Source organism: Acipenser ruthenus, chromosome 3, assembly GCF_902713425.1.
Source record: "Acipenser ruthenus chromosome 3, fAciRut3.2 maternal haplotype, whole genome shotgun sequence".
Taxonomy (NCBI): Eukaryota; Metazoa; Chordata; class Actinopteri; order Acipenseriformes; family Acipenseridae; genus Acipenser; species Acipenser ruthenus.
This window is the reverse complement of record NC_081191.1, coordinates 25,240,050-25,266,675: the sequence shown is the minus strand read 5'-3', so window position 1 is coordinate 25,266,675 and position 26,626 is coordinate 25,240,050. Positions and strand designations below refer to the sequence as shown.

Below are 26,626 nucleotides of genomic sequence, written 5' to 3'. Positions count from 1 at the left end.
CTTCAATTAACAGACCGATAGGAATGTTGGTGCACTACTGTGTGATACACCTGAGTATGCTCTGTAGCAACAACTTGGGTATCCAACATTTTATTGGGCTTGCTGCTGAAAAAGTCTGAGACAAGGGTATTCTGTTTTGCTGTTTGGCAGTTTTGCACATGGCAGTTGTTTCCCCCGGCGTGATGCTTCACAGCCGACTCGCCCCGCTGTGACTGACACCGAATTCTTTTATAAATTTATAAAATGCCTTTGTAACACAGTCATATGACTGAATCCAGGTGTAATCTTTTTCCCAACTCACTCAAACAACATTCCCTAAACTAGTAGAGTATGCATTTGCACCATGAGACATTGTTCAAGGGTACAGCAGCAGTGTCCCCCACCAGGGATTGAACCCACGACCCTCTGGTCAAGAGTCCAGAGCCCTAACCACTACTCCACACTGCTGCCCTGCTGTGTTTGGTTCAATATGCTCTATGAGAAGAGCATTAAAAAGCTTACAAAATAGACATTTTCTCAAAGTAATAAAAACAAACTGTCCCTTTATTAACGACTGTTAATAGTTAACTACCAACTGCACAACCTTAAATAAAGTGCCAATTTGCTACAGAAGGTTCTGTATATTTTACAAAACTTTCCATTCCTGTACAAACAAGAGTCGCCCTAAGAAATCATTCTCATATTTCAAAAGGTGCAAAAACCGAATATGAATTTAACCTAAAATGCTATTTCACTTTTCGCCCCACCTAAAGTGGTCTAATGCTGGCAGGGTTGTGACTTTTTTTTTTTTTTTTAAATCCACGGTCACACTTCTGCATTGCAAATCTGTTATGTTTACTCCATAACTTAGTATTTTGCCAAGACCTTCAGAAACGTAATTGTGTGAAACTCTGTGCTGTTAAATCTAACAGCCTCCTGTGGGACTGGCCACTGTTATCTCATATAAACAGGTGGTCCCTGAAGGAAGGTTTAGATCTTGCATGATAATGAGATTAGGACCTAGGAACAGTAACTCAAATGATCCCTCAGAGATGAGTAAGCTGTTTTTAACAACTTGGGTCTGGATAGCACTTTTATTTTTTATTTTTTATTTATTTTTTAAATAATGAACACGTCAGTTTGTACAATTTTGATGCGGTTAAGTATCCGCACTTAAACAAAAAAAGCATCCTTGTTGTAAATGCTGTTATATTATAATGCTGCTTTATACACATATAATAAAGAATATATTAACAATACCTTATGAAGATAATAGCAACCTTAAGCAGAATGCTCCCACTTTGGTACAAATGCAGTACACTAAATGACAAACTAAAGCATTCATCACATATGATTTGTGTCCTGACTAATACATTACATTGTAGACTATGTATAATAATGTTAATATTGTAATAATCATTAAAACAATTCATATTTTGTTACTGTGATTTAAAAGGTATGGTTTAAAAATCATTAGACTAAATATATAGAAGCCCTTAAATATTTAGGCCTTTCCAGCAGTGTACAGAGCAAGGGTGCTTCACACACTTCAGTTTATTAAATCCAGCTGGGGTGGAGCCAACAGCATCACTGTACAGTCTGCATCATCAGAAATGTTGGGTCGCAAAGCTTCTATTAAACTTGTAAATTACATCTTGTCCTTTAGATACATTTTTAACAATTCCATTGTCGCTGCTGCCACCTGCTTGTGTGTTTACAGTAACATACAAACACGGATGCTGCTTAACATGAAAGCATCTTTGATTGGATGCACTGAAAAGTACTGAAACGTGTCAGTTGAACCAGTGATCCATGTTCCAGCTATTACTTGAAAAAGTAGGGAGGAAATAAATTAGTTTAAAATTTAAGAGCATTGCGTTTTTTAGGGTTGTTTTAGTTGTAGTCAACATGGGCTTCAAAAATAGCTTTCTTAAATATGTAAAAACATTGGGAAATTACAATTTAAACAAGATATATAAAATGATAATGTTCATCCTTAAAAACTTCACAGAAAACCTGTCTCCCTTACTGCGGTAATGTTAAACTAGATCTTTCTTGCAAGTGGTGGGATTGGAAAACTATCATTTACATTATAATTATAACTGATAAACAGTAATAAAGAAACTACAATGTGTAAGCTAAATTTGTGAGTGATTTATATCCAATGGAAATAAATAAATAAATATTACAGAGCCCAAGGGGATTTACATTGTCATGCAAATCCTTTAGATATGTAAATGACATAATTGTCATATTTAAACAACACAAAGTGTATTTAAGAGTCAGCAGGTGTCAGAATTCCAAAAGCCCCAGTTTTCTAAAAATATTAATTTGTCTACCAGAGTTAACATTTTGCCAGCTTGACTGGCCTGCTAACAGTGGAAATCCATTATTTGGAGCACTGTAGGGTGTCTTAAAAAGAAATGTTTAAACACCTTTGAAAATATCTATAATGCATTCTGTTTGCAATAGTGCTGGGACGAACATGGAATTTTCATTTTCGGATATTCGTTCAAGATTTAGATTTTCATTCGGATATTCGTTCATTTTCAAAACGTTATCAAAGCCATTATATGTAATACTGTATTAAAGTTGAAAAATATCCCAGAAGTAAGAAAGGCCTTACTTTACCCTTGTGAATTAACTACAAGACAAAGAAAAAGCAATACACGGTTAAATATTGTGTGTATTTCAAGTGAAAACAAAGTACACAACACTTTTTTTTTTTTTTTTTTTTTTAAATAATCCCTGCCATAAACACAGTGGCCATAGAGATGTTTTCATAAAGTAATACCAGTTTTTAACTTGAATAAACACTTCAAATTAAATAAATGTGAAAAAGGGGGCATTGTACAATGAAAACAAAAAAAAAAATTTACTCACAGTTTTTATTTCTCTTTTTTTGCATTCCACTTAACAAAAACTAGGACAACGTCATGAAAGAAAATTAAAATGATTTACTCAAAGCTTCCACTAGTGTTTTCTATTATTATAACAACCTTGACTTGCATGAAGAAGGAAAAATGTTGGGTGAAATAGCTCGCATCACTCGATTTTCAAGGTGTGGTATCCAAAGCATAATCAACAAACAGATAAACATCATCTGTAATTGACAAACCCAGGACTGGAAGACCCAAAAAACTGTCTAACAAAGATGAGCAATACTTGAAGATAATATCCTTAAGGAATAGAAAGAAGACAAGCGTTGAATTGATAACAGAACTGGCAGAAGGCACAGGTGTCATTGTCCATCAATCAACAGTCCAAAGCACCTTTGACCATTGTTCCATAGTTCAATTTCTGTGTTCTTGTGCATATTTTAGCCTTTTAGTCTTGTTCTCCTTTCTTAACAGAGGTATTCTTACTGCAACACATCCTGATTTCAAGAGTGACCTCCGTACCAGGGTTGGGGTCAATTCCGAATGTGTTGGTAAACGCCAATTAAATTCAAGAATTGGAATTGGAATTTGAATTGAAAAAATCTTCAGGATACAGAATTGGAATTTGAATTGCAATGAAAGGAAATATAATTTATGAAATTCCACTCATTTTAAAAGGTCAAATGCCACATTATAAAATGTGAGTTTGTGTCCTTATACGCAAGGCACATATATTCAAGTCTGTTTTCATCCTTTCAGACCTCAAAAGATGTTTTTGTTTGTTGTCGGACACCCATAAATAAAGATAAATAAAGTTTTAAACATTAAATGTATATTGTATGTTATATGCACTATGTAGCTCATAATTTTCTATTTGTTGGAAAACTTCTGGTTTTTTTTTTTTTAAATTAAAGTAATTTACCTAAATCCATTTAAATTTGTTTAATGTATTGTAAGGCTATTTTCATGTATGTGCAAAGGACGTTAAAACATACAAAAATATATATTAATATTAAACAGATCCAAATCAATGCAAATCGCATGTTCAGCCTTTGTTAGTTAAAGATGTTGCTGTCTGCTGCCCATGTTAAATTTCCATGTTTAGATTTACTTACCAGCAGGAGTCAAAATCACAGTGCACTTTAGCCTCAGGCTACCAACATTATAATTGGGTTTCTAAATGTTATTTTCAGAAAAGAATCTGTAAATACCAGTTACAACGAGAACATATACATAAGCCCCCTTAAATGTATTTATTTACTGCATTTGAATTTAGAAGCAAAGATCACCACAAGGAAATCTCAATAGTATAGTCACTAAATATGTCCGCTGTGACTGTGACACAATGGCTTGGTTTACATGCACAAATAAAAGTAAGTCTCACCTTTTTGGCATGCTATTTTGGTTGTAAAATTTGGGAAATTTGGGCTTATATGAAGTTTTCTTTTAGGGAGAGAACTTCTCCTTCAAAATTCGAATTACTTAATTATATGGGAAGGTATATTTTAATATTCTAGTCAATCTTCTAATTTGGCCAACTAGCTTTCTTAAACTGGGTTTACAATAACTTTTTATCATTAATTATTAATTTCTTAGCAGACGCCCTTATCCAGGGCGACTTACAATTGTTACAAGATATCACATTATACATTATTTCACCAGAATCGGTTCTTAACATTACATTCCTCTGCATATTAGACATAGCAACAATCGGTACAGTAAGCTACTAACTCAACCTGGTTTAACTTATTATTTTTTATTTTATTTGTATTTAGTATATACTGTCCATTTTGTTATTGCATTTGAAACCAAGTAAAACACCATCACGATATCTGAAAAGGTCTAATACATTTTTATGGTACAATGTTGATATGTAGCAGAATTTTAAAATGCTCATTGAATTTAACATGGTTTAAAATATCATCATTTTTCTTATCACATATCTGTTCTCAATGGCCTTCTAACATTGCTGGTAAAATAATTATATTATATTATATATTAATTATATATTCATCCAATTAATATTTTACATTGAAGTGAGTAATCAAAAAACTATTGTTTCTAATCCTTGAATATTCAAGAAACCATTGTATTTAAATAACTGGATTCGACTTTTTTCTTAAATACTTTAACAGGTCTCATGTGGCTTGTAAAATAATGGCACAACAACAGCCAAGTCTACACAGCTGCATCATAATACAGATATAATCAAACTTTAAAGAAATTAAATAAACTTGGACTTAATGCGAAATATAGTTGATGTACTTTATGTTAAATTTTAAAAAATATGCTGCACTAATTACTATGAATAACACTCACTATGTAGCTTCTAAACATATGCATGTTCAAGCCATGTACAATAGTATAAATTTAAAAATACAAAAGATTGGAGACAACTATGGTACAGGTTCAGCGTTACATCCAGATTCATTTTGTGAGAAAGTCCTAGTAGGTTTTTAACTAAAACACCCAGCAAAAAATACATCTTCTACTATCCCAAAATCCATTGCAAAAGAAAGAGTTAACTGATCTAAAACAAATTATTTGACTGATCACCAGGGGTCCTAGGAATCTGTTTGCAGTGGAATAACGTGGAAAAACACGGATTTTCAATGCTATCAGATAATTTTTGGTTTTACACTTGCTGCGGAGCAAAAAACATGCAAGGCTTTTTTTGTTTGTTTGATAATTCAAATCAATACACTTATCATATATAATCATCAAATACAGGCAATTTTGCTTTAAATTTACGTAAACATACTTGTTTATTAAAACTGCTTCTGGTGTACAGAGGTCAAGGCTGAACGAGGCGCACTGTTACATTCATTTTGATAAGTGGCTTGAAGTATACTTCAGTTATGTATCCAGACGTGTGTTGTTGTTATTGAACAAGCTGTTTAAAGACGCCGAAAACGATCAGGTCAATGAGTTTGGCAACAGCCATCTAGATGAAAAAGACTAACTTGGCGATAAACTAATATGAATACTACTTTTTTTTTATTATTATTACTTCACAGATGTATTTGTACTTGTGAGCTTGTAACTTCCTTAGAAATTGAAAAGTGTTACCAATAAATATTCCTGTGTTATGGGGACTCAATTTTAGCCTTTTATTTTAATTGCAGAATAACATAGAAATTTAATTTTTTTTTTTTAAATCAGAGAATTTTGTACTTTTTATTGAGGAAAACTAGGATCCCTGCTGATCACCTAGAAAAAGGGATCATCTACTTGTAACCATCAACTCAGCAATGTGCTTGAACTTTTTTTCTTTAACAGAGTTAATTCTATTAATGGTCAGTATAATGATTCACTGCTAAACTGTTACTGCTACTTATTGACCACTGCAATTTATACCACTGCAGTTTATAATATTTTATAAACGTTGTACGTTGTTTTGTTACATTTTACATTTTATTTACAGCTAACTTACCACTGTATACAAATTCTATACCATGAAATATATTTTAGTTGATCCATTTTAATTTAGCATATATATATATATATATATATATATATATATATATATATATATATATATATATATATATATTTATGTAAAATAAACCTATACTGTAAACCACATCTTCCTAGTGTTACTACTATGATGCACAGGAAATATTAATTGTAAATAATATGGTATTATTAGCATAAATAAAACTTCACACATATACATTTGTTTATTCTATGTCATTGGTTGTAGTAGTTATTATACGATTAAATACTGTGTTCCACTACCAGCAGCTCTTGCACACTTTTCAGGAAGCCTGTATGTTTCAATATTCATTAAGTTTTAGTGGCATCTTCTCCTGCTTTCATCTCAGCTGTGCTCTGGCAACATATATGTGGGCACGGAACTGCGTGCGATAGATCACACGCTTGAATGCATTCCGTGCACCCCTCTTCATCATCCTCAATGATACATAAATGGGTGCACATTATACTACGAAAACTCTGGTATATAATACATACGTTTCCTACAGAATGTTAGCTTTAGCAATTGTGGTACTTCTGGTAGTCTACGAAACAAGCTAAATAATAATAATAATAACAGCAACAATAAAAACAACAACAACACCTGAATTCGAATTTCGCAGAGACACTACAGGGCTCTCGCCAGTACTTTTGTTATTGGGGATCCAGTATACTGGTGGCCCATATGCATTCAACAAATTCCTCAGAAGATGCTAATCCACTCAGGCATTTATTTTTAACTTTCTGGGACTTTGTTCTGCAAGTCTTGAAGCAAGCTGATGTTAAGCCCCATATTTGTGTTTTTGAAGGTCATTTATTTTTATTTTTATTCTTTTTTCATGTTTTCGTTCTTGTGAAACAAATCTTGCCCTATGAATCAGGTTTAAGAGATTTTACTTAAACTCTTTACAGTCGCTGAAGCCTGGTGCTGCGGTCCGATGCCCCCAGCAATAATATAGGAGACCGCTGGCACAAATTCACAGCTACGCTAATTTAACATTTTAGGTTGCAAACAAGACTGTTTTTGTTTTCAGTAGGTACCCATGATGGATGCTACTTAAAGCTAGTGTGGCATGAATTGCATCTTATCTTACTGCCGATGCCAAAGTCATGGGCAAAATAAATCCTTCCTGGGAACGAGAAGCAGTTTTTAATGGTGAGAATGCGTCTATTTTTGGAACTCGATCACACACTTTCATTAGATCTACGACTACCTTAATACTGTACCAACACATGCCAGTTGAATCCTAAGTAACTCCCTTTTAAATGGCTTATTTTCAAATAAAATTGCATTTTCTTCATGCTGATATTTTTCAGTTTCCATTGTATTTGAGTCCAGTTTCCAAGTAATTTAATACAGTGCATCTTTAAACAGTGAAAGGAAATAGCTAAGTAAAGTCTGCTTTTTTTTTTCCTTTTTTTTTTAAGGGTGGCTAATTGCTGATCCAGGAGACACAGCCAAAGGCTTCTGCAAATACTAGAGTCTCAATAAGATGCAAAAAACAACTAAACATATTAACAATGCTACTCCACATTCTGCCTTGAATAAAATAACAAACTGCTGGAGGTTAGTGACAAAAAGAGAAAGGCAGAACTGAAACGAGCGTTTCTAATGGCAAATCACACCACCATTTCCACTGTGGATTGCTCGTCTGAGATCGTCAAAGACATTGTAAATGACACAAACGGCCACGGACCTCAAAGACATCCAGCTGCACAGAACAGCAGTGATAAATTCAGTCCTGGTGCCATGCTTTTTAATTTTGTTATTTTTTTAGTACGGTTTCTTTCAGGAAGAAGTAGGCAGGTTTTTGTAAAAGTAGTTGGCAGCCCTTGTCAGCTGTCCTTCATTACAAATGCTAGTTGCAGATACGGATGGTTGAAAGGTCGCCGGTATCTACAGGGCATTTGTGTCCTCTAACAAGCGATATTTAATGGCAACACGCCATAATACAGGAACAAATGATTACTGCACTTTATCTGGTAATAATCCTTCTCCTTCCTTGTTTACACCTCACTCTGTATGTAAGCTACCCTCAATCTATAATCTTAGTTTAGTCGCACAATCTCTATGCACATTCATTCCAATTTGCGTCAGTACATTCCATAACCTAACCGTGAATATTTTTTTTACAGTTTACTACTGTTATTTAACTTGTAACTTCTATCTTTCTTTAAGGTTGTTGTTTAAATGCTTGCTGTTCATCGTGGTCCGCTTGTGAAATTGAAAATTATTAGAATGTATTTATGCGTGCCGGCACAAAGTGCAGTGTAGCCCCCTCAATTTTTGGTTCTGCCCGCCCCCCTCCCCTCCACCTCATCATGGAAAGTCAGGCGCCGCTGTCATGGCAAATTTGCCACGCCCCCGCCACTGATTGACGTGCTTTCATTACTTAACTTGCATGCAAAGACGGTGCGGGCAAGTGTCAAAATTTTAGACAAAAATAAAAGAAATGATATGTCCAGTTTAATTTAATAGTTTTAATAACATTAAAATGTATAGCATGTCGTTTTATTAGCATTACAGTGATAAATATATTTGCTTTGTATTTGTATTGTTAAATGGCAAATCAGAAATCGTACCCCCCCACCCCACACACACCAGGAGCACCCTGTGGTCCCTCGAGATTTGGACATTGCCTTATCTGGCCCTCCAGTGAATGTAATTAAATACCCCTGTCATATGGTCACACAAACTCCTACAAAGATGTTTTAGTTATTTATTTATTTCAAATCATATTCTGCTAATGTGTTGTATATGCCTACATTTGACTATTCTCCACTGACAGCTTTATCACTTCATGCTTCTTCAACCTGCACCTTGTTTGAGTAACCAAGCACTTGAATAATCAATGATCCAATTGTCCCTTTTCTCATGTGTGCCATCTCTTTCTGTTGGGGGGGAATCCTAACGAACCCACTGATTAGGCAGATCCAAGACAGCAGTGCTTACAAAGGTACCATGAAATGTTCCTGTCAGGACAACTGAGGAAGTCAGCACCTCTGGTCACTTTTTTTAAAAGTAACAAAAATGCTTATTCACTGCCAAACATTAACTATTTTAGATGTGTAATGACTGCAGCATAGGATACTGACCTTAAGTTTAGGGTTTCGGTGTAGGAAGAGGATTATTCATTGTTTTAGTAACAATAATATGATAGCCAATCAGTGTGCAGTGTCCTGACAGGAGAATTTCGTGTTACCTTTGTAAGGACAGCATCCAAGCCAACAGTTAATCTGACACCACAAACTAAATCATGTATTTATTTATTTTTACTTTGACTGTGGATTTCTGAAAAGTTTTTTTTTGTTCTGATGTAAATGATACAGTGATGTGGATGCCACAAGAGACACTATCCTACCCCATAAATCCAGATTCCTTGTAATGTGATTGGGGTCTATTCAGTTGGTCTAAAGATAGAAAACACACTACAACAAATGGGGGATACAGTATAAAAAGGGTTAATTAAAAGAGTCAGTTCGCTTTTTGGGATTCTGTCTGAATATAAAGCAGACATTCTTGTACTGAATATGATGATTTATAGCAGGGCACAGACACAGACATTAGTTGGGATATCTTGAAAAGTGGAGTTTTCAAGATGTGAGGAACATTTTTAGCAAACATTTTCGGGGGGGGGGGGGGATTTTACCAGTGCATGTTTTGTACTGGTCTCATTAAAGAAATGTAAATCTTGCTCAGGCTTGCCTCAAAAGGTGAAATATCAATAAACATGCCAGATATCCGAGTGCTGAAACATAAATGATGATCAAGAACACATATAATGGGAAACAGACAAAGAAATAAAATATTATGCAAATTCAGATGGCATTCTCCTTCGGTGTAGGAAACAAGGATTTACTCTGTTTTTCTGCTCTTCCCATCAATATGAGAATAAAATAAAAGAAACACCTGATGGCTACAACCATGTTGCATTGATTGAAGCTAACAGTAAAGTACAGCATGCCCCTCTAGTTTAAAAAAAAAAAAGTCCTGCTTTTAAAAGATACACTTAAAATAAATCTAAAATGTTGGAAAAAGTTTTTCAATTTCACTGCTAATTTAATGTGCAATTACTGGTGCTTTGATGGCATTTTAACGACTGGGAATTTCCAGCGGTACTTGACAATGAAGCTCACGATCACATAACCCCGAGCTGCTCCCATCACCTCTTGGCCGCTAATGAGCAGTTACCTGTAGTCGCACCACGGGCACCTGTAGGGCTTCTCTCCAGTGTGCACACGTTTGTGGCGTGTCAGATGGGACTGCGTTGTTGAAGCGAAATTACACAGCTCACATTTGAACGGCTTCTCTCCTGCAAGATAGAAGGGAATGAAAGACTGCAGTGTCTGTACAGAACCACTGTCCCATCTTAGTGGAGAGAAGGTAAACACAGGTAATGTTAACAGGGTTATAGTGGCTGTAATATGTCTACTGATTACTTTGCAGAGAAAATCTGTGATAATCTTCAAAATCTTTATATATATATATAGATATGCTGGTACAAATCTGTAAAAACAGAAAATAAAGGCATTTGTGTATAGTTTGGTAAAGCACTGCCTTTAGCAATGGACAGGTTGGTTGTTTAGAATGGTGCAGTGCTTAATGTGCAGGCCATATACTGTAGCATTTTAAGGTCAATGTTAAGCTACCGATGAAGGGGACAATCACTAACCTGTATGCTGTCTTCTGTGTTTGGTGAGGGCATGACGTGTACCGCCAGCGAAGCCACACAGATCACACAGGAATGACTTCTCTCCTGGGGCAACAATAAACAGATGAGAGACTGGAGAGGTCACAGATCATTAAAACATATCTATCAAGGCTTTCAGGGTTACTAATTCCTCCAATCAAATGTTTCCATGTAAATATGTCAAATGGGAATGAAATTACCACTGCGGTTTATTGACTGTGATAAAATCTGAAAAGCACCACTGAACATAATTACATACTTGTCAGACCCATAAAAATTAGCTTTATTATCAATGGAATGGTTTTGTACAACTTCATTTCTGTTAGATGTCTTCCAGATGGGGCTGCTTTATGCACTTGAACAGTTTTTATGCATATCCAGATTTTTTTTCCCCCTCACAATTCCCATGCATCTGGCTTCTATATTAAATTAAGGAAACCTAAAAAGGCACCTTATACATGGCAAGATGTCCTGTATCTTTACCTATTCATACAAAAGGTTAGGAGTTTCCTATTTATTTGTATGGTAACTAGTTTCTATCATTAACTGCATCTCTAACAGAAACACATAAACTATGGGGGAGTACTGACTAGCCTGCTAGATTAGCTAATCAGGCCGTCTGCAGACAAAATCGATCATTTCTGTATACCAGCTCATAGCAAAGAAAGTGCCTTTTTCAAGAATATGTGGCTTTCTGAGGGGCTAGGTGGAGCAGCAGTTTATTTCACAAGCTTCGCTTTCCTTTCACCCTCTACCAGGCCTGGATTCATATCACAAAACCACCACAAGATTTAGAACCTCTCTGGATAGTAAGTCTCTTTTTGAGAAAAAAATAAAATAAATTCAAAAGTTGCCTACACCATCCACAATAAAAGTAGTGACCAAAAACAAAACATTCTTGTGGGCATAATTTAATCATTTAAACCGTTTAGATTATTAAAATAGGTCCCACTACGTCAAACTGGTCAGCGGTAACGGAACTTGGACTGGAATCATCGTCTCTCGTTTACCCTCAATATGGTAGCGATATTAGGTCAGAGGTAAATGAAAAGGTCACCGACTAATTTTGAACGCAGGGTATATATAATCCTGCAAATACAAAGTCACTACCTTAAATGGTTTCTGAGATATGATGCTTTGACATTGTGGCACAGCAGTTTTGGAAAATTACTAAATTACAGTAAAATTACTGAAGTCAAAACGGTTTATGTGCTATTAGCAGTTGAAGTAGCGTCTGACAAAAACATAAAAGCCTTTATAATGCATGTTTTATACATTTCTTGAAAGGATTTAAAAATAATTCAGCATAGTAATGCCTTCACAGAAAAGAGTCAAGAAAAAAAAAAAAAGTAGAAAGCCTTGCAAAATATGCAAAAAATCTTTATTCAGGTCAGTAGTTTAGAAATGTTTACAATGCTTACAAGGGGTTTTCTTTCAGGTTTAAAAAAAAATGCTTTACTGTAACTAACTTGAACATGTTTCAATTGCCATTATCCCCTTATTTAATGTCTATTTTTAACACAACAAAACCTAAACAGTAGGAAACACTATTCTACATTATATTATAGTGTGTATTATCATTATTTGTCTCTCTCATGGTAAACATAAGTTTTTGTTTTTTGTTCATCCATAAATGCAACACAGCAACTGCATGTTTTGTGAAAAAGGACAATGCCTGGCTTCAGCGCAGGTTGACAAAAAATAACAGCATTTTCTGTATAAATTGCTATTATTAAACTAAAGTGTGTTGTTTCTTTCTGTGGCTTTATATATGAATCCTAAGCAAAATGACACAACATCCTACACTTTGGCCTTGACTTAAGTTTAGTGGCCTTGGTGCCACTATTGAACTAAGGGCCATTTTGGCCTTGCCCTTTTTGCTGCCAATTTAGAGCCCTGTGTGTAGTGTGTGTAGATGCTAAAAGCTCAGGAATCTCATCCATTAACTCTTTGTGAAATAATGGAATTATGACAGTTACTAATGGTTAGGAGTGCAAAACAAAGCATTACATCTTTGAAGGCATTGTGCCTTTGGTATGAGCTTATATATACAGTGCTGCCTCGCTATAAGGCTCTCGGTTATAACACGCCTCGGATATAACGCTCCTACAGCAGGTCCCCCAATTCCCTATACTAGTGATTCATGCAATGTTTCTACAGCAAATACAGTACAGGTGTTGTTCAAACTGTAAACAACTTCTCAGTCTAACTTCCGTTTCTGTCTCTCCATTTTGATACAGTATCTGAACTGCTATCAGAAAAGCTGCACTGGCACTTTATAGCACAGACATCTTATTTAGCATTAGGTTTATAACTAAATAAATATTAGGCCTATTACGTGGTTATCGTTCTTAATGTATTTACTTTTTTGCTGCAAGAGGAGCAGGTTCGTTTCAGCCCCGCTCCGGTAGCCAAACCCTCTTTCCCTCTCCCAACCTGCTCTCCTTCTTGCACTTTGTTTGCTTGTCTGTCGCTTCGAACTGAACTCCCAACCGCTGTTTAGCCAGGCTATTTATTGTTTAAAAACTGCTAATTAAAATGATTCATGAGTGGGAATGTTACCTTTTTTTTTTTTTTTTTGTAAAAAACATAGCGTTGATTACATGGTGCTTTATGCATGGTTCATTCACAGAAAGTTACATATTTGCTTCACTATAAAAATGAATTATAGAGAGGGAGTTATTTTATTTTGTATTTTAGTCAGATGTGTGTTGTTATATGTCCCGTGGCGCCCCCCACCCCCTCCCTGGTTTGTAACACCCTTTGGTTATAACTAGTGTGACAATGTGGTTTGCAGTGTACAGGTGCAGGAGTGATGCGGTGCGTAATTAGCAGACAGAGTTTTTGTATTTGTAATCCAGTTGGAAAAGTATTTTATTTTTAACAATCCAGGTCTGGTGACCAAATAATGATCCCTGGCAATACACAGCAACGTGTAGTGCACGGGGTAAATAATAACGGGTTTGCAGTCCCAAATAATAAACACGCGTATCCTTCCCACAATGTACAAACACGGTCACCAGTCCTGGGTGCATGCAGTAGTGCTCGTGGTGGGTGATACAGTTTTGTGTGTGACAATAGTGCAGTGCTGTTCCGGGTTTTGTGCTGGCCCTTGGCGACAGCTCCGGAAAGTGTTAGCTGTCTACTAATGCAACAAGCAACAATTGGAGACACATTTATCACAATACTGCACAGGTCCTTCCAGGTTATTTTCTCCTAACCAAAGCGAAGGAACAGACTGAGTCTCTCCGTCCCCTTTTATGCCGTCACACATGACCCCTTGGTAAACGAGTGCAGCCACCCCTACAATCCGCGACTGCCACGTCGTTTCCCTTCCGGGTCGATGAGTTAATGCACCGGAGTTCCGCCCCCTTTCTAGCTGGTTGACTTCCCTTGAACCCTGGGAAAGAACTGTCAGGCCAGCCCGTCCAAGGTACTCTGTTCTCGCTACTTAACGTCCTCAGAGGTCGGGAGGGAGATTTACCACCAAGAATCACTGTATTTCTGTCACACTAGGCTTGCTAATATTTTATTTTTATTTTCTGCCAAATCGACGATTAATATCGACGTTTATTTCAGAAAGAATTTACTTTTTTTTTATCTTTACTTTTCAATTCAAGCAGAGAATGGGTGAAATCGACCTTTATGCTTAAAAAACAAAACAAAAACACAACACAGACTTTTTATGTCATTGAGAAACGTCTCATTTAGCAAAGCCCCTTTATCATTTTCAACATGCAACAAAACCATGGTTACCAACATTGTAATTGAAATTATGTTTGGTCACAGCAGAGCTATACCTTGTAAAGATAAAGATCCTACACAAATTAAAAAATAAATTGTAGAAAATGCAGCATATAAAAGTGTATTACACACTTTTACAGCATAAATGTATGATTAAAAATAATATGCACAGAACAAAACATTAGATAGTTGAACAGAACTAACTTGCACTTATTCTTCAGCACAGCTGGAGTCACTGGAAGGTAAGGCAGACGGGCCGCTTCATCCTGCCGCGGAGACGTCGGTCAGGGGATTGTGCACAATACTCATTAAGTGTTTTCCTCTTGCGCCCCATTTTCAAATCAAACTAGTAACTGTCACCGTATACCAAGCAAAAGCCTACCTACACCTTAACCCGCTAATTTCAAAAGTAGGCGCTTTGAATGTCACTTGAGCTGAAAGTGCACAGGTCGGTACAGGTCTTGATGATTGACAGTCATTTAAATCGAATGGAAGCATTCTGGCGCTGCTTCAGTCAACGAGATCTGTCAGAACTGGGTGAAATGACAGTGACAATGAAACTATACTAACAGATCACTGAAATGATTGACAGCGACCCCTAGCCATTCAGAGTGGAACGGAGACGGGACAGACAGTAAGTATAAAAACTAAACAAACTATAGTTGATTTCTAATTTGTTATTTTTGGTAAGAAAACAAAAAATAGCAAGTGGTTTTATCGATGTTTATCCTATATAAATTTAGTTCAGTTGAACTCTCATTTTTGGGGAATTCGACGTTTAACAAGCTTTACCGATTAATATCGAAAAGTAGCAAGCCTAGTTATAACACTCATATTGTCTGTCCCACCGACACACGAGTTATAGCGAGGGAACACTAAGTGGGAGCATCCTCATTGCTTCCCTCTCTAGTTTTCATACTAAAACCTCAAGTTTAAATAATTATTTCAAAATGTTTTATTTGTATGTATTTTTATTTATTTTTTTACTGATTTTTAACAATAAACAAACAAGCAGGCCTAATTGTGATAACAATGAAAAATAAATGAAACAAATATTGTTTAAGTAAGTTTAACATAACACAATTTATAGTATGTCACACAATATCAAATAGCCCACTGCAGCTGCTGTAGACGTCTAAGCTGTTACCACTGATTTAACGAGATCTACTGACCTTCGCTGTGGTTCGTTCCAGGAGAAAAATGTCTCAGAAAGAGTATAGCCAACTTAAGAAAATGTAATTTGAATACATTTTAACAATTTATGCAATTTTAAGTATAATATTTAAATGTGCAACAGGTATGTGCAATATTTGGTAAGGTTTGTTCTGGACATGCTTCACAGTTATTTATGTTCTACTTGGGAGGAAAGTAATAGAAAAACACTCAACAAGTGCATTTTCTTTGCATTGAAATGTACAAGGAAAGAGAAGTCAATCCTTTATTTTCTATTAGAAAACAGCCACTGTCCCCTATCTCTCATTATGGTGCAGACTACAAGACCTAACAACACAAATCCATATTATTGATCTATGCCAAGTCTCCACAATTATTCTTTAGAAGGAAACACTGACAATAAATTACATCTGCACTAGCTTTTCATCTGCTGTTCGATATAAGTGATCTCTCAGGGCAGACTGGGGACCTTAAATCGTCAACACCCTTGTCAGAGAAGCTAAGGAGATCTGGGCCTCCTACAAACTACTCTTCAGAAAGAGCCGCTACATTGTAATCCAAAGGGTACAGCATACTTTCTTAGACCCTGGCACCAAATCCTTAAAATATATACACACACACACACACACACACAGTGCTGTGAAAAAAATATTTGCCCCGTCTGATTTTCTGCATTTTTTTCACATTTTTCACATTGTATTGGTCAGAATTTTTTGTGGGTTGTAGTAGTATATAGAGGGAGTCTGAGAGAAAAAAACCAAAGTTTGGTGCTTCTTTCATTTGTTTGGTGTGCAAGGTAATCAAACATGCAATCTTCAGGTGTGAAAAAGTTATTGCCCCCCCTAGTTACCTCAACCCAATTAAAGGGATAATTAGGGTCAGCTGTATGAGTACTTTGGTTAACAACCAGGTCTGATTTGGGCCAGCCCTGCCAAATATAAATCTGACTAACTTTGGCCCTTACCATCAGAGTGAAGTTGTCAGCATACAGGTTCTAGAGGCACGAACAAAAGAAATTCCTGAAGACCTCCGGAAAAAAAGTTGTTGATGCCTATCAGTCTGGAAAGGGTTACAAAGCCATTTCTAAGGCTCTGGGGCTCCAACCACTCCAAATGGAGAAAGTTTGGGACAGTAGTGAATTTTCCCAGGAGTGGCCGTCCTGCCAAAATCTCTCCGTAAAATCATCCAGGAAGTCAGAAAGAACCCTAGAACAACATCCAGGGATCTGCAGGCCTCTCTTGCCTCAGCTAAGGTCAGTGTTCATGACTCCACCATCAGAAAGACACTGGGCAAAAATGGGATTCATGGCAGAGTAGTAAGGCGGAAACCATTGCTCACTAAGAAGAACATGAATGCTTGTCTCAGGTTTGCCATAAAGCACCTGGATGATCCTCAAGAGTTCTAGAACAATGTTCTATGGACAGATGAGTCAAAAGTGGAACTTTTTGGCCGACATGGGCCCCGTTATGTCTGGCGAACACCAAACACTGCATTCCACAATAAAAACCTCATACCAGCGGTCAAGCATGGTGGTGGTAGTGTAATGGTTTGGGGATGCTTTGCTGCATCAGGACCTGGATGCCTTGCCATCATTGAAGGAACCATGAATTCTGCTCTGTATCAGAGAATTCTACAGGAGAATGTCAGGCCATCCATCCGTGAGCTGAAGCGCAGCTGGGTCATGCAGCAAGACAATGATCCAAAACACACAAGCAAGTTTACATCAGAATGGTTGAAGAACAAGAAATTTAAAATATTTTGGAATGGCCTAGTCAAAGTCCAGACCTAAACTCCATTGAGATGTTGTGGCATGACCTGAAACAAGCAGTTCATGCTCGAAAACCCACAAATGTCACTGAGTTGAAGTAGTTCTGCATGGAGAAGTTGGTCAAAATTCCTCCACGGCACTGTGAGAGACTAATCAATAACTACAGGAAGCGTTTGGTTACAGTTATTGCTGCTAAAGGTGGCGTAACCAGTTATTGAGTCTAAGGGGGCGATTTCTTTTTCACACAGGGGCATTGGGTGTTGCATAACTTTCTTAAATAAATGAAATATGTATCAATTTTTTGTGTTATTTGTTCACTCAGGGTCCCTTTTATATAATATTAGGTTTTGGTTGAAGATCTGATACCGTTCAGTGTCAAAAATATGCAAAAATGCAGAAAAGCACCAGCATTTTTCTTCAGGGTTTTTTTTTTTTTTTTTTTTTTTTAATAAAACACCCTTAAGGAGACCACGTGCAATAGTAATTGCCTCTCTCATTAGTTATGTTTTTTCAGTAGGGATGGAGGGCAATTCATTTTCTCTCTTAATTTTGTCACAGAATCCGGCAGCGTATTGATATATTCAGTATTTTGGGGCTCATTTTTCACAGAAATTAATTGACAACTTGCAAAATTTAATAACATATTGCTAGATTAAGCGACAAATTGGAGCAATAAGGACATCAATTGTGTTCTGTCATCTGGGTATAATTTCAACCTCTGAGTTATTTTGGATACAGCCAGTGACTTCCTTGCCTCCAGTATTTATTTTCTTTGGTCAATAAAAGGCTAAGTAAAAAAAGAACACATGATATCTTCATTTTCTATGTGAAAGACTAAAACCACCATGAAAATAATTGGAATGAAGAATCATTTAGTGGTAATGTACATTTGAAGAGAAGCTGTACATTTGAAGAGAAAATATACAAATCTAAGCTTTTAGACAACTACAGCAATTGTGGTAAGTAGTGATGGTCCAAATCTTAAACATTCAATATATTTCAGGTAGTGTCCACGTTGAAGCATCCTAAAAGTGAGCTAACTCTGTTTTTTTTTTTTTTTTTTTTTTTTTTTGTATAAACATTAGACATATAGATCATCACTCAACCAGGTAAAGTTATTTTCACAGCCTGTACTGAAAATTGAAAAACTGATGATTTATCATATTGTAGCTTTGTAAATAATGTATTTCTTTACTCTGTAATTCAGTCCAGCCAAGTTTTAAGATCACAAAAATGTAGTCTATTTAATATGCTTTCTGCTAATTCTGTCACTGATCATGTACAATATAAAGTCTCTAGCAATCAAAAAATATCTGGCATTTCAGTTGCTACTTTGGCTAGGAGCCTGGGATAGGACACAACTGTTAAGACTTTTTTTCCATGTATTAAATCCTCCACACAAAAAACACCACCACTACCACTAGTTAGGAAGATCCATTAACCTTGCAGCCTTTCAGCACTGAGACTGCCAATTTAGTGCTAATACCAAGTAATAATATAACATGCACACAGCATACTAGGCAGTGGGCTGTTTTTTTTTAATCCTACCATGCATCCATTACTTAATAATGACATGAGGTTACAAAGATCTTTGTTGGACTTGAACCCAAGTTAGAGGGGGTTGAAGGTCAACGCATTCATCTACAATCAAACCATAACTGAGGTCATCCGTCTTTATTTTGCATTGCACTGGGTTGAGCTTAGCAAGAGGGAACTTTGGTTCGTAATTGATAATAATTATGCATGCTACACACAAAGCAATGGAGAATAATTTATTTAAGTTTTCAAACCGATAAATTCTTTATGCCTTGTGCTTTAAATTAGCTCATTTATAACATTTAAACAGATAACACACATGACTAATATTTTAAGGGTGTCAGCCTATTTGTATAATGTAATTGCAATAACGTTGCAAATGTTTCCACAGCCACGGCCATTAATTAATACAAGGCTCACAACTTTAGCTTAAGAATCAGTCCTACAGTGAAGTGAACTAATCAAACACTCTTCGATACCATTCAAGAAGAATTAGCAATAACGTCAGTTTATTTCAAAATCAGGCTATAATGCTAATGGGCTGGGCCAATAGAAAATCACGCATACAATTTAACCAACTGCAATTTTCACAATGCAAATACTAAACAATATAAATGTATCCCTACTGTGTTAAACGACTTGTAAGGCTATGTTTACTGTGCTCCAGATGTGCTAACTTGTCAACACCCCATCATGACGTGGTTGGTCTTCCAAACAATCCACTGTAATCTATCGTTTTACCATGCGCAAAGATCCAAATACATTAGACTTCACAGCTTGTTCATACAGTACTAGGGTAAATCACACAAAAACGTTTACCATAACTAATGTATTATAAATATTGTATATTTCCTTGGTTTTGCCGAGGATGCAAATTCTCCTGTAGCGCATATGGTAAAATTATTTTGCATTTTTTTGTATTTGGGATTTGTAATTTGTAATGCCCATTTAAATATGGCTGCAATGTCTAGATCTTGACATTGAAGATGAAGACAGTGCAGCCATATTTCTACTTCTATCCCACATGCCTATGCCATTCAGTAAGCTAAAGAGAGGTCAAATGCTACAGTAACCCCACAAACAAAAGTCAAGTGCAATAGCAACAGCCTCTGGATCCTTCTTTACTACTCTCCACCAATGAATTCCTACAAATTCACTGTAGTGCACAGCAAGTACTATACTATTCAAATTATTATTAACATGTTTATTATTTCAAAAACGTATGCCCATGTGTGTAGTTTTAATCTGGGTTGTTTCACTTTTAGGTCTTCATCCAAACATCTTCGCATGACCTGTGTTGAAGCCAAGTCTTGTCACCTCTCCTACTCCATCAGTGCCTCTGACTGTATACTGATGAACTTTATGAAAATGGGGGACAGCTGTTCTGCTATTTTTGCTGTCATAAAATTAGCACACTGTTAAAGAGCACACAAAATCTCATTCTGAACGGAAGGCAGCGGCATTAAAAGGAAATAAAAAAAAATGATGGTAAAATGTTATCTATATATATATATATATATATATATATATATATATATATCTATATATATATATATATATATATATATATATATATATATATATATATATTATATATATATATACATATATATATATAATCAGCTTAAGTTTAACTAAAAATAATTTGTTTATTCCACTTTCTTTGCAAGCCTTTTGAAAGAACTGTGAAATATTACTTTTTTTGTTAGTTTTTTTTTTATTTGAATTATTCCTGTATTTGAAGGATTTAATTACAGTATATCATATGACTTTCAAAGCTTGATCGCACAAACCTTGTATGATTACAAAAAAAGTATCATCTTAAAATGCTGCAGTATTTTAATATAGTAACATTACAGTTCTGCTTCTAAATGCCAACAATTATAAAGTACGGTGCTGCTTTTAAGTCATTGGTTGTGTTCAGAATGTATGATGTTATATTTCTTCATGTTTGGAATCAATACAATTAAGGAAAATGTAGATTAGCATGAAATAAAAATTGCCCCTCTAGAACCCCCCACCACAAAATTTCTGGAAGAATTTGGCCAAATATCCCTGCAGTTTTTGGCAAAAATGTCCACAATTTTCTATTGGCCCTGTTAATGAGGTAATATGGCTCGCAAATATCAGATATCAGATCAGATATCAGATAATGCCAAGATAAAAAAATAACCCACTATATGTTAACCATGTGGCTACCTATACTTCAATTTTACCATTAGGTACTTTCATTAAAGATATTTCATTGCTGATAAAAAAAATAAAAAAAGTGCAAATGTCCTTTTTACAACATTAACAACAAACCTGTATGCGTCCTGTAGTGGTCTTTCATTGCAGACAGGGTCAGGAAGGAATAGTGACATGTAGGCCAAGCACATTTAAAAGGTTTCTCTCCAATGTGCAGCTTCATGTGATTGTTTAGAGCCCACTTTTCGCTGAAGGATCGGTCGCACAGCTTACATTCAAATTTTCTGTTACAAAAAAAAAAAAAAAAAAGGATAAATGTTACTCACTGTTCAGCACACTAAAGTAGCATTTTTTGTAACCTGCAGAGTGGTGAGAGCACAGACTTGAGAGCAGAGAATTGCAAGCCTGGTCTGTCATGTCTGTATAACCAGGCATTGATTTTTCTGTCGAGGCCAGGCACTTCAGCCATTTATTCTCTGCTTTGTGGTTGGGCCCAAAGGGTTTGAAAAATTCTGTTACAGTCCAGTTGCCCCTGAGGCAAATGTGAGAATAGATTTCACCTGTACAGGCCCACACCACTTATCCAGGGCATGGGCTGTCAGAGCAAAGGCTAAATGAAAAGCTATCCATACAGCAGTACTCAACCCACGACAGCTCTGCATTAACCACTGTTACTGCAAAGCCAATGAACAGCCTTTTGAGAGGCCTGAATTCCAAGCCCCTGGATGAACCATCCTTAGTAATTACATTTTCACTTCAACAATCTTTGTATTTGCTGATATATGTTTTTAATACCTTATATGCTTGTTATACTTTTACATTCTAGTTGAATGTAGGGCCATTTTATTTTTTGTTTGTTTGTTTATTAACTGTTAACAAACATTGTTACTTTTTAGCTAAGGGTTCGGGTTAGAGTTAAGGTTAGTGTTAGGGATAGGGTTAATAAAAACCTGATTTAATTTGCTAAACATTACTACAGTAACAATTTGAACCGATTTCAAGTATATGATCGACTGGGTATTGATCATCCATAGGGCTCTGGTGTTTGCAGTTTTAGCTGGCCTATTATATATTATTAACTAACAATTAGCAGAAAATAAATAAATGTACATTAACATGTTTATTAGCTGTTTGTTAACAGTTAATAAATAAAAAAAAAGTCCCTTAAAATAAAGCGTCACCGAATGTAGAGAGCGCTAATACTGTGGAACTGAGACCACTGCTGAAGATAAAGCTGGTATGAAGAGAAGAAGAAATAAAATCCACGTCCTGTTCTAGCTCTTAAGGTTCTGGTATTCTTATTCAGTTTGACAATCATAAACCACAGCAGTCCAAGTCCTGTCCATATACATATTATATAGAATTTATTATGCGTGTATTTGTATCTATACATATTATTCTCTTCTCTCCTTATTTTTATAATGCTGCATTTTTATACTACAGCTATTGCCAAGTTTTGCATCACCTAGAATTTTAGGATTGAGACAATTAAAAAAAAAAATACCTATATGAACTTAATTTAGATCTACAAAACTCTGCCTGAAGCCATAATAGTAGTACAGTATGTTAGATTTTGAAATGTTAAGTACATGGAAAACTACAAAGCGGTATGTAATTTAATATGTTAACGTAACATTATTCAGCAGGTTTCATTCAACTTTAGATTTTTATTGGGGGATTACAGATAATGGTTTCATAAACTCAGCGGTGGCGTACAGTGTTTTGAGTTCAGTTGCAGTAATACCACATTAAATTATGTTGGCTACCACAGCATTAAACTGCTTTTACTTTCTTTCAGCCACATTATCTGGTTATTCTCCTATTACGTGGTGCCATTCAATTTGATTTTCCAGTGACGAGATATATTATTTTAAATTACACTTTAAATAATTTTCACATTTAAAGGTCCCACTTAGGCATTTACTCTGTTTTCCTCCAAATTTGAATGTCACTGCGCCACTATAACCCACGGACCTGACACTGGATGACTGAAGATCAATGGTCATTTTCAAGAGGAATAAAAAAAGGCCCCATCTGATTCTGAATTATACTTCAGGGTAAAATGAAGAATATTCAATGCTGCAACAGAAGGATTTCAATAAAAAAAAAGCACAAGGGAATGATTATTAAAACAATACAATTATATGTAAAGGAAAACTAAAACCGGTTTGAAGGTCATCAATGGATATTACGCAGAAGGGGTCAGTCATGATGCAATATCTTCTTTATTAGTTTGATTCCAACTATACACACACACAGGGCCCTTCATTTTCCGTTTATATCAAAAAATTCTCGGGTTTTACCGATTTTCACGTATCTGAATTCTGGACCACTCAAGTGCATAAAAAAAGATGATTCAATTGAGAAAATACAATACATTACATTAGATATGTGTTTATGTTCATAATAAATTAGGCTAAGTGTATATGCAAAGCTGTCTGTTAAAGTAAGGCAATATAGTGGAAGATATTCACACACACCCACGCACGTGCGTGCGTATCTGTGCCTACTGTTAATGAATCTCACACCCACCACGTACACATTTCACGCTTTACAGATAGTGCAGATAGTTTCAAAGCAATTACAGTTGATGTTAGTGAACTACTTTTCATGCTAAAATGTGTATAAAAAGAAAAACGGTATAAACTGGAAAGCAAATTCCACGTGTAGATGGTAATGCCTTCTCCAAATAACGGCGACATCCCTGTTTAAATTCTGAAACAATCCACTGCACTGACCGCCCAAATTTCAGCCGTGCTGCTTCTCGCATCCTCAGTGTCCCGCCTGGCTCAGCTGATGTGGAGAGACAATTTAAAAAACTGCTACGAGCCTGCGCTAGGCAGGACTTTTGGAATTTACACTGAAGCCCCTTATATCAAGTGTCTGGCAGGGCTTCATAAGGTTGGTGAATGTATTTAAATATATCATTGTAATGTAGATTTTGTAAAATAATTTGGCCTGATTATTTAATGAAAATGTTTATAGGCTAAATGGTTTTAAGTCACCAACAGTATACTGTTTATTAAAAAGAAAAGTTACATTTTTATTGGGGGATTACAGATAATGGTTTAATAAACTCGGAGGTGGCGTACAGTGTTTTGAGTTCAGTTGCAGTTCTACCACATTAAATTCTGTTTGTTACCACAGCATTAAACTGTGTTTACTTTCAATAATTTTCTCTATTAGTTGTTATTATTTATTTATTTTTTGCTGTCTTCCCGTCTGCCAAAATGAACCCCGATATTTACCCAGAAAAATGTGTACTTTTTTTTTGTACCGATTTTAACCCGTTTTTAATTTTTTGTAATAAACACTGATAAATTCCCGGGAAATTGAAAGAAAAATAAAAACCGAAAATCAAAAGGATCTTAAGTATATATAAATATCTGAACTACACAGGACTATGCTGAGATCCTCAATTCCACTTCAGAGGATAACTGATGATGGGGTATCTAGAGGTGAAAGGTAAATGTGTCAGCTGCTATGCCACCCCATTCCCTTTTAATTTAGCAAGCCCAGCACCATCGCTACTTTCCATATAGTAGATACATAAAGTGGCCTCTTGAGAAAGCCAGAAGGAACAGTGTTCCCAGAGGGGCTCTAGTAGCTGTTTTCCAGTGCTACCCTCTTCCCTGGAGAGGGACGAGAATCAATGGAATCAGAACATCATTCTAACAATATGATAGAGACCTGTTTGACTTAAAAACACAATTCTGTGCACATCTGTCTCTAATGGGATTTGAAGCAAAGCCTTCTTTGTATAAAGTAAATTGACACATGCTTTGAAACCCATTATTCAAGTGCATTGTCCGATTCTTCTACTGTATAAAACTTCAATTGTAAAAGAATATAAAACGTATGTTACAATAAGTGGTACGTTAGTTATACAATATTGATATACAAGCATAGTAGTTATTGCATTTCGTTTTAAGGATACCTTTTCAAATTCAGTGGTACCCAAAAGTATGATAACACTTGCTTGAAGTGGTTATGCATAAAAGGGACACTTAAAAAGGGAACTGTTCATTTCAAGCATTTATTTTACACAACTCACTCACGTTTGGTCACCATCGCAACTGTTGCATAAAACTGGGTTTTCTGCTGGTGTTAACATAGCACCTGTCTGCACTGAAGCATCTGTATATCAGCTGACAAGGAGTCAGCTGATATCCCATCATGCCTTTCTTCTTAAAGGTGTACAGCCTCTATACATTAACCCCCAATATCACTGACAAGCACCTGGGTACATATTTTTACATTATAACAACAATGGGTATACACTTTTTTTTTTGGTGCATATGTATAGCTATTATGCACTAAATGTCGCTTTGCAGTACAATAATAATACAAAAAAATTACTAATCGATGATACCAGAAAATAATCGTAGCTTATTAGGGATCACGCCAGTCGCCAGCTTATTTTGAAAACCCTAATATCCAGGTGATGTAAACACTCCAATACAGTACTGAGCTGATGTGTGATTCAGGACTCGCTGGATTTTAGGTCTGAGGATCCTTCACCCTGAACTTGAAAATCCGAGAGAAACTTGAACTTGAAAAAAAAAAAAACCAAACCAAATTTGAGTACATTTTGACTCATGTTGTCTATTTTTGTCGACACACAACCAATAATGCCGTTGTTTTGTAGTTTTTAACATGTATTAGTAACGTTTGTTAATATTTATTATAGGGGTACACAATTTGCCATGACATAACGGCTGTAAAATAATTCTGTCTGTCACAAACAGACTTTTCAGTGACTGTCTGGAAAAAATTTTCTGTGGAAAAAAAAATAAAAAACACAGAGGTAGACAACATCGTCACTTCAGTAATTGCACTGACTTACCCCGGCATTATTCATCACCACAGCTACTTGTCTCAGGTAAGATTAGCCTCGAAAGTATCATGATATAGCTACTATTTTTCTGTGGTGCTACATGGTAAATTTACATTATAATGAACTAGTGAATTGCGCGGGCATGTACTACTTTACTCTAACCACTATGGCTTGGAAGTTTGATTGCTAGAAATATCAACAGCACAATAGTGTGTATACTGCATGATTACTTATTTGCACCAAGATGTGGTGGTATTGTGTTAAACTGTATTACAGTATACTGCAGTTTTGACAGACCTAGGCTGACTGAGAAATATGTCTGGGTTTGGTCTGTTGAAAAGGTGGCAACCCTAATTGT

The 26,626-nt window shown here is 35.8% G+C and overlaps 1 protein-coding gene across 2 annotated transcripts in view; it reads right to left on the bottom strand.

Annotated features, from left to right (window-relative positions):
- Positions 1-26,626, bottom strand: part of LOC117394736 (zinc finger protein 407-like) — a 274,187-nt gene that overhangs the window by 80,708 nt on the left and 166,853 nt on the right. For both annotated transcript variants that reach the window (XM_033993241.3, XM_059012746.1), the window contains exons 5-7: positions 21,549-21,715; positions 11,006-11,089; positions 10,525-10,645 (exon numbers count right to left, since the gene is read on the bottom strand). In XM_033993241.3, coding sequence (XP_033849132.2) covers positions 10,525-10,645; positions 11,006-11,089; positions 21,549-21,715 — 372 coding nt within the window. The remainder of the gene's footprint in view (positions 1-10,524; positions 10,646-11,005; positions 11,090-21,548; positions 21,716-26,626) is intronic.